General features: G+C 44.9%; 1 protein-coding gene across 1 annotated transcript in view; it reads left to right on the forward strand.

Moving 5' to 3' along the window:
- Positions 1–10,000, forward strand: part of LOC138356692 (SUMO-interacting motif-containing protein 1-like) — a 42,822-nt gene that overhangs the window by 32,275 nt on the left and 547 nt on the right. Inside the window, exons 2-3 of the mRNA XM_069312888.1 lie at positions 3,690–3,984; positions 9,994–10,000. The exon at positions 9,994–10,000 is cut by the window's right edge and continues 547 nt beyond it. Of these exons, the coding sequence (XP_069168989.1) occupies positions 3,690–3,984; positions 9,994–10,000 (302 nt within the window). The remainder of the gene's footprint in view (positions 1–3,689; positions 3,985–9,993) is intronic.

Genomic DNA, 10,000 nt, shown 5'->3' on the forward strand with positions numbered 1-10,000 from the left:
CCTAGATGAAGGGGGAGAGCTTGGAGCGAGGTGTAGCGAGTGACCCCAAGCCGTGTACTGGCAGGGAACAAGGCTGTTAGGTCTACATCATCGTGATCGATGTTGTAAAAATATTGCCACGATAACTGTGCGTCGCTCCCTGGGCCCTTTGGCCCGAGGGAGCAGCTGGCTTCCTCTGCTGCTAAATGTATCGTCGAATGGTGAATAACTTGGCTTATCAGATCACCAGTTAACTGAATTATTCTTCTGTATATTTACACAGTTTATTCACCAAAATTACCTGATTTATTCAGGCAATGAGTCACAATAACGTGGCTAAAGTATGTTGACCAGACCACAGACTAGAAGGTGAAGGGACGACGACGTTTCGGTCCGTCCTGAACTAGAAGTCGATTGTGACAATCGACTTGAGACTCGGTCCGTTTCCAGGACGGACCGAAACGTCGTCGTCGTCCCTTCACCTTCTAGTCTGTGGTCTGGTCATCAGCTGATTTATATAAACAAAAAAAAAAAATACCACATCCCCCCTCTTGACATGTTTACATCTTCGCTAGTTAATGGCGTCGTCTTAAAGAGAGACAAAGATAAAAATATAATTTTTATATTTTCTCCCCCTCATCCTTCTCCTAAGATTTACAGACATTTTACAGAACAGGAATCGAGCGACTGGAATCCTGGAATTGTGGACGGAGACACATACCCGGCGTTCCAGTTGGTCGCATGGGAGGACTTGGTCGTTCATCAACACAGCTGATCCGGCGGCCAATGTTTCCTACCCCTCACTTGCTCCCATTGCTCATGGTCCCTCTCCCATGGTAATGATAATCTAGCCGAGGCCCCATGGTAACGCTCTCCCATGTGATCGTGAGATGGTTACTCTTCCGAGGAATAAATATGGGTTTCCGTGTGTTAAAACAATTTTCTGTGACCTCTCCCATGGTAATGATAATCTAGCCGAGGCCCCATTGTAACGCCCTCCCATGTGATCGTGAGATGGTTACTCTTCCTGGGAATAAATATGGGTTTCCGTGTGTTAAAACAATTCTCTGTGACCTCTCCCATGGTCGGTCGAGCCGAGCGGACAGCATGCTGGACTTGTGATCCTGTGGTCCTGGGTTCGATCCCAGGCGCCGGCGAGAAACAATGGGCAGAGTTTCTTTCACCCTATGCCCCTGTTACCTTGCAGTAAATAGGTACCTGGGTGTTAGTCAGCTGTCACGGGCTGCTTCCTGGGGGTGGAAGCCTGGTCGAGGACCGGGCCGGGGGACACTAAAGCCCCGAAATTATCTCAAGATAACCTCAAGAAGATCCTCTCCCTGTGATCTTCATCCTGGTGATGAGTTGTTGATGTGGTGTTCATCTTCCAGTGTCCTAGTGAGATCGGACCAGATTCACGAAGCAGTTACGCAAGCACTTACGAACCTGTCCATCTTTTCTCAATCTTTGGTGGCTTTGTTTACAATTATTAAACAGTTAATGAGCTCCGAAGCACCAGGAGGCTGTTTATAACAATAACAACAGTTGATTGGCAAGTTTTCATGTTTGTAAACTGTTTAATAAATGTAAACAAAGCCGTCAAAGATTGAGGAAAGATGTACACGTTCGTAAGTGCTTGCGTAACTGCTTCGTGAATCTGGCCCCAGGTTCGAAAGTGCTTGCGTAACTACTTCGTGAATCTGGCCTATGAACTGTGGCATTATTCCTTGCGTGAATGTCACAGCTATCACTGGTGATAAGGAACTCTGTCTTGGTGGCTTGGTGAGATGATATCATGTTATCACTTGGTGATGTAATAAAGGTCTTGACTGGTGGGATAATAGCTCTCTCCAGTAATTTAATGTGTTAGTAAATGATATCACTTGATATCTGCCGGAATAAGGAGCTTTTTATTGGTCGCTTGGTAAGATATCTCTGATTGGCTGGCTGAGGAAATAGTATATCTCTCTCCCATATATCGGCTGATGAAGGCTCTCTCTAATTGGCTGGCCTGATTAGCTGAAGACACTCTTATTGGTTGATTAAAGGGGCGATCTTTGTTGATGAACACGCTGGAAACTCACTCAACTCACTCTTGGCAATAGTTAGAAGGTAATTTGTTTCGGTAATATTGGTAATCCCATAGGAGGTTATCTTGAGGTTATCTTGAGATGATTTCGGGGCTTTTTAGTGTCCCCGCGGCCCTATCTAGGATGGATAGGTTTCTGGTTAGGTGAAAACCACTGTATATTCGACGTTTGCCAATTTGTAAACCAAGTTACAGCCCCGCTCCTGTGTCAGGTAAGTCCACTACGGGCTCACCATAGCCTGTGCTACTTGCCCCGCTCCTGTGCCAGGTAAGCTACGGGCTCACCATAGCCTGTGCTACTTGCCCCACTCCTGTGCCAGGTAAGTTACGGGCTCACCACAGCCCGTGCTACATGGAACTTGTTCCGAGTAGCTGAATCTATAACAACAAAAAATTCGTGAACCTTACGGGCTATTCATGCCCGTGCCACCTCTTGGATAGCTTAATCTCTGATTAATCAATCAATTCCTAAACCCAGGAAACAGAAAACGGGACATTATGTCAATTTCCGCTACCATTTTCTAGGACAACGATCTCCGGCCTTAGGTAGAATATACGTTAAAATACGACGTATTATTTAGACGGATTGTGACTAGATTTCTAACTAGCTAATTGTCTATGTGCCTTTGTTGCTTACAAAACGCTATCACAGATTAATTAATTGATCTGAAAACTTTCTTATTTTCCTTTTTTCGTCATTCTCTCTGATGGAAAAAAATGCAATAGTTTCCCCTAACCAAAAGAAAAGTACGAACCTGGGGTTAGATTCACGAAGCAGTTACGAACCTGGGGCCAGATTCACGAAGCACTTACGAACCTGGGGCCAGATTCAGGAAGCAGTTACGAACCTGGGGCCAGATTCACGAAGCAGTTACGAACCTGGGGCCAGATTTACGAAGCAGTTACGCAAGCACTTACGAACCCCGGGACCAGATTCACGAAGCAGTTACGAACCTGGGGCCAGATTAGCGAAGCAGTTACGAACCTGGGGCCAGATTAGCGAAGCAGTTACGCAAGCAGTTACGAACCAGGGACCAGAATCACGAAGCAGTTACGCAAGCACTTACGAACCAGGGACCAGAATCACGAAGCAGTTACGCAAGCACTTACGAACCAGGGACCAGAATCACGAAGCAGTTACGCAAGCACTTACGAACCCAGGGACCCGATTCACAAAGAAGTTACGCAAGCAGTTACGAACCAGGGACCAGATTCACGAAGCAGTTACGCAAGCACTTACGAACCTGAGAGCCAGATGAATTAATGAATTAAATATTTCCTGAAATGGTTTCAAAACTCGCTGAGCGAAAATCGAAACATCGACAAAGTACTTGATTTAATATATGAAAATTCTCTCCTTCAAACGACTGTATTTAATCGCTTACTTTATTGGTTTAACGAGTCCATAATTGACCGCTTAACATCATTAACTGGCGATTTATTGCCATAAGCACTCGAGTAGTGTCTTAATTATACATTAACTACCCAAACGGTGTCCCTGTTGGCGTGGCAACTCTCCTGTTGGTCTGTAACTCTCCCGTTGGACTGGCAACTCTCCCGTTGGACTGGCAACTCTCCCGTTAGACTGGCAACTCTCCCGTTAGACTGGCAACTCTCCCGTTAGACTGGCAACTCTCCCGTTGGACTGGCAACTCTGCCGTTAGACTGGCAACTCTCCCGTTGGACTGGCAACTCTCCCGTTGGCCTGGCAACTCTCCCGTTGGACTGGCAACTCTCCCGTTGGCCTGGCAACTCTCCCGTTAGACTGGCAACTCTCCCGTTAGACTGGCAACTCTCCCGTCGGACTGGCAACTCTCCCGTTGGACTGGCAACTCTCCTGTTAGACTGGCAACTCTCCCGTCGGACTGGCAACTCTGCCGTTGGACTGGCAACTCTCCCGTTGGACTGGCAACTCTCCCGTTAGACTGGCAACTCTCCCGTTAGACTGGCAACTCTCCCGTTGGACTGACAACTCTGCCGTTAGGATGGCAACTCTCCCGTTGGACTGGCAACTCTCCCGTTGGACTGGCAACTCTGCCACAGTGATCAACACTCTGGTCTTAAAACGTTCTCATTGGTCGATATATTGACTAATTAATTTATACACTAAAAATGTTCCCTTCGGTGTATATATCACTATTGCAACATTGTGGGCACCAAACTGACTTAGCAGTTCTTTAAATGACGTTGAATGACGTTGAAATGAGCGTTGTATGACGTTGAAATGACGTTCGAATGACGTTGAAATGACGTTGTATTTGCTACAACGTATCTAACTGGAAATGAAAGTTCAGAGATGATTGACACCCGAAAGGTTATCACCAGGCTAGTTGAGCACACACACACACACACACACACACACACACACACACACACACACACACACACACACACACCCACCCAAACCCACACACACACACTTACACACACACTTACACACACACACACACACACACACACACCCCACACACACACCCACACCCCCCCACACACACCCACACACCCCCCCCCCACACACCCCCCCCCCCACACACACACAAAACACTGTTGTTCAACAACTGTCACCATTTTTTTCCACCCCTCTCTCCTATGCCCTCCCCACATACCGAGACAAAGACATAAATCCAGCGCCCAAAAATACAATATATTCTCCTCTTTTCATCCATTTTCCATTGCAGAAATACAGGGCCGTAGGGAGGAATACGTCGCCTTAAATAGATGGCTCCATCCCTCACCCGTTATCTGGTAGCTGGGATCTGCACTTGGCGTAAAAACCGGTGAGATTCATGGCTCTTATCAAACCCTGAGATAAGGACTCCAGACCTACTATTTTATGCTTTTTTATAAGGGTTATTGCAAGGTAGAGGTGACGGCGCCTCGCTGGCTAATTTGCAATGATGCAATGCTGTTATGCTTGCAAAGGGGGGGGGGGGAGGGAAGATAGCAGGGTGGAAAGATGAACAGTGGAAATAACAAGAAATTTAGATAAAGTGAGAGAGGTAATATGAAAATAGGAAAGCATGGCGCTTGAAGAGGTCATGGTGGCCATGGTACAATACGCTTGTCACTGTACACAGACAGTCTACAATACACTTATCACTGTACATTGACAGTCTACAATACACTTATCACTGTACAAAGACAGTCTACAATACACTTATCACTGTACACAGACAGTCCACCATACACTTATCACTGTACACAGTCTACAATACACTTATCACTATACAAAGACTAAATAACACATCACTTAATTTAAATGTTTCTGGACATTTGTTCCAGCTTCAGAGAGTAATTGTTTACGGAGCCACTGTATCCAGCTGAGAGAGTAATTGTTTACGGAGCCACTGTATCCAGCTGAGAGAGTAATTGTTTACGGAGCCACTGTATCCAGCTGAGAGAGTAATTGTTTACGGAGCCACTGTATCCAGCTGAGAGAGTAATTGTTTACGGAGCCACTGTATCCAGCTGAGAGAGTAATTGTTTACGGAGCCACTGTATCCAGCTGAGAGAGTAATTGTTTACGGAGCCACTGTATCCAGCTGAGAGAGTAATTGTTTACGGAGCCACTGTATCCAGCTGAGAGAGTAATTGTTTACGGAGCCACTGTATCCAGCTGAGAGAGTAATTGTTTACGGAGCCACTGTATCCAGCTGAGAGAGTAATTGTTTACGGAGCCACTGTATCCAGCTGAGAGAGTAATTGTTTACGGAGCCACTGTATCCAGCTGAGAGAGTAATTGTTTACGGAGCCACTGTATCCAGCTGAGAGAGAGGAGGATGGATGGAGGACTATATCAGGATAGCAAGATGACAATAAACAAGAAAACGAAGGATATCACAATGCGTTTAAAACAACATAGCAAGAGGGAACAAGAGGACAGTAGGAGCAAGATATGGAACATATACTGAGTATATATGATATAGACCTATAAGGTCTATATCAGGTCAGGATAAGGATTTGGGATGGGACGGGGGGAAAGGAATGGTTGCCCAACGACTTGTAGACGGTCGAGGAATTGAACGCCGACCTGCATGAAGCGAAACCGTCGCTCTACCGTCCAGCCCAAGTAATTGGATAATTGGCATCTTGAGGTTATCTTGAGTTGATTTCCGGGCATTTTTTGTGTCCCCGCGGCCCGGTCCTCGACCAGGCCTCCACCCCCAGGAAGTAGCCCGTGACAGCTGACTAACACCCAGGTACCTATTTACTGCTAGGTAACAGGCATGTTCAGAATCATTTATTTTTTCTGTCTCTCCTGAAGGCCTATAGATGGCATCTTAGTTATGTTATTCTCCTCCACTAGAGGAGAAAACCGGAATGAGAAAAAAATTAAGAATAAGAAGTAAGAGGAGAAAGAGGAACAAGAGAATAGGAGAAGAAGAGAAGAAGGAGACGAAGAGAAGAGAACTAACTAGACGGTGCTTGATCACTGTGAAAACTACGAATACATTAACGGTGTCTAGCTACTGTGAAGATTACTTATAACTCTCCCCCCCTCCCACCTTCTTATCCTCTATGGCTCTATCTCCCTCGTCCTTCCCTCATTTCTTATCCTGCATCTTATCTATCCGTCTCTATCCTACTCTTCCACCTCTCAATTACTCTCTAGCCTGACCACATCCGCAAAAGCACGAGTTAATTCATAGAATCAGTTAGATATTGAAGATAATTCAAGTATCTATAGATAATTCAAGTTAGATAAGAGTGGTAACATGCTTTATGCTAATGGATACTATAATGGAGAAGTGAAGTTTAATCCTCAATGGTGAATAGTAGCAAATGGTATTAGTATCAAGTGTAAATAGGCAAGGGTACTGGATTCTTATTTTCAATGCATGGGAGGATATTGTATACTGGCTCTCTGTCTCTCTCTCTGTCTCTCTCTCTCGCTCTCTCCCTCTCTCTCTCTCTCTCTCTCTCTCTCTCTCTCTCTCTCTCTCTCTCTCCTTGCTTTCTCACCCTATCATTGATATTGTATAGTGGCTCTCTGTCTCTGTCTCTGTCTCTCTCTCTCTCTCTCTCTCTCTCTCTCTCTCTCTCTCTCTCTCTCTCTCTCTCTCCTTGCTTCCTCACCCTATCATTACGACTCAAAGATCCCCTTGTCTCATTCTCTACTTACGTGTTGCCTCCAGTACATTTATCATGTTATCTTTTAATCCAGTGGGTGGGGTTAGGTCTCTTTTTCTTGCCGCTAGGTTAGCTATCTCCCTCTTTCTTTGTCACGGTTACTCCTCTCCCTTTCTCTGTCTGTCCACAGTCACTACCCTCTCTCTAGCTGTTTGTCCACAATCACTACCCTCTCTTTCTCTGTCCACAATCACTACCCTCTCTCTAGCTGTCTGTCCACAATCACCCACCCCAGGACCCAGGACCACTGTGATCCTGGGTTCGATCCCAGGCGCCGGCGAGAAACAATGGGCAGAGTTTCTTTCACCCTATGCCCCTGTTACCTAGCAGTAAAATAGGTACCTGGGTGTTAGTCAGCTGTCACGGGCTGCTTCCTGGGGGTGGAGGCCTGGTCGAGGACCGGGCCGCGGGGACACTAAAGCCCCGAAATCATCTCAAGATAACCTCACCCCCCAAGTTCACACATCATCTATGCTCGTCCCTCACAGGCTTGAACAGCCTTGTCAACTGTCAATCCACCAGTCTCTGATTGTGTCTTATGTCTTCATCTGATGCTTTCCCACTCATTCCCTTCCCTTTTGACCCCTCCTCTTCCATCCTGTCCCTTCCCCCCTTTCCTCCTCTCCCTGCATTACTCGACTAACCTCGCTATATAAGAGAACACGATCTATTGGCTGCTCGCCCAAGGGAGAGGGAGAGAGAGAGAGAGGAGAGAAGGGGAGGGTCGAGATGGGAAGGAGGTAGTAGAGTTTTGGCAACACTGCTTTTTCTTTTTTTCTATGCTACGCTGCCTCTTGCTTCCTCTGTAAGGGAGTCTCCACCCTCAAAGAATTATAGGCCTACACATTATAGAGACCGTTCTATCCTAAGATAGAAAATATGTTTTGTATATTATTTAAGTTCATATCCAACAAGTTCTATCTGATTAATACCAATTTTTTATTAATACATTTAGATATATCTGCCTTTGTACAGCTGCTCTAGATTATGTGAAATGGCAACCCGTTCTCGCAAATTTAATAAGTCAATATTGACTTATTAAATATGTGCATAGGTGACATACTTAACATAATAGATACCCTTAAAAAGATTCATAGAAAACACCGACCTTTCCTAACCTACTTAGTATGTTAAGATAAGCATCTTATTGCTTCGTAATTACAATTATTACCTAACCTATAATAGGTATAGGTTAAGTAATAATTGTAATTACGAAGCAATAAGATGCTTATCTTAAGATACTAACAAGGTTAGGTAAGGTCGGTGTTTTCTATGAATCTTTTTAAGGGTATCTATTATGTTTAGTATATCACCTATGCACGTAGTTAATAAGTCAATATTGACTTTACGAATTTGCGAGAACGGGTTGGAAATGGAGTACAGAGTGTGTCAAGAACTCACAATGTGATGCTAAAAGTCCCTATCACAAACAGGGTGGTTAGTCATATCATTTAGTACCATTTGAAGTACAAAACAATTTCTATTCGACTTGAGAATGGTCCAGGACGGACCGAAACGTCGTCGTCCCTTCACCTTCTAGTGTGTGGTCTGGTCAACATAATTTAGCCACGTTATTGTGGCTAAACAATTTCTAGGTTTTATGTTACATATTTAAGAATCTGTTTTCAATAAAATGTTACAGGAATTGGTGTTATTTTTGAAAGTTTGTTACTGAAATTTGGTACATTGTGGTACATTCCTTTTAATTCAGTTAAAGAAAAACTATTTCGTATCTTTAACCAGGTCAATTTCCAGCGCATTTGTTGGGTCAGTGAACCTTTCAGTCACCACCGAAGGTCACCAAGCCTCAAACCTGAGGCCATGATATTCTTTTTGTGAAGGTTATCTATCTGGATCCGCAAATACACACACGATAGCGAGCGACGTGGCCAGTTGATGGTTGGATAGTTCATGGTTAGATAGTTCGTGGATAGATAGCTAGCGACCTGGCTTCTTGAGGTTATCTTGAGATGATTTCGGGGCTTTAGTGTCCCCGCGGCCCGGTCCTCGACCAGGCCTCCACCCCCAGGAAGCAGCCAGTGACAGCTGACTAACACCCAGGTACCTATTTTACTGCTAGGTAACAGGGGCATATTGTGAAAGAAACTCTGCCCATTGTTTCTCGCCGGCGCCTGGGATCGAACCCGGAACCACAGGATCACGTGTCCAGTGTTCTGTCCGCTCAGCCACCGGCTCCCTAAAGCAGAAGACAGTGAGGACCTCTAACAAACGGCAATTTATAACAAGGAGCAACATTTCCGTTCCCAAGAAAGAAGAATAAGATGATTGGATATCTTAAGTTAGTAAGATATCTAAGATATCTTGGATATCTTAAGGGTAAGATTAGCGGGCGCAGTAACTCACAAGCTTAAGATGTGAAGCATCACGTGGATATCAGTAATAGCTGAGGACAAGATAACCACAAGACAAAGATAACCATGAGGATGACCAAGACTATACTGTTACCGCTATCTACACTGGACACAAGTCCTTCACATTATTCCTAGATATCTTGAGATGATAAGAGATGATTTCGGGGCTTAGCGTCCCCGCGGCCCGGTCCTCGACCAGGCCTCCAAGATAGCATCAAAGACACCACGCAGATACAGGGAAGCAGCTCATAAAATCTATCTTTATCTATCTTTATCCACAAGAACAAAAAATGCAAGTATGATAAAGCAAAAAGATGGTGTTCTTACACTACAAAACATACGATTTTGGGGCTGCTATAGGCCAATATAAGGATCATGCTGATATCTTTCAAGATAAGCTGTAAGATAATAATCAGATTTGGCCAGCAAGAAG

The sequence above is a fragment of the Procambarus clarkii genome, chromosome 73 (genome assembly GCF_040958095.1).
Source record: "Procambarus clarkii isolate CNS0578487 chromosome 73, FALCON_Pclarkii_2.0, whole genome shotgun sequence".
Lineage (NCBI taxonomy): Eukaryota > Metazoa > Arthropoda > Malacostraca > Decapoda > Cambaridae > Procambarus > Procambarus clarkii.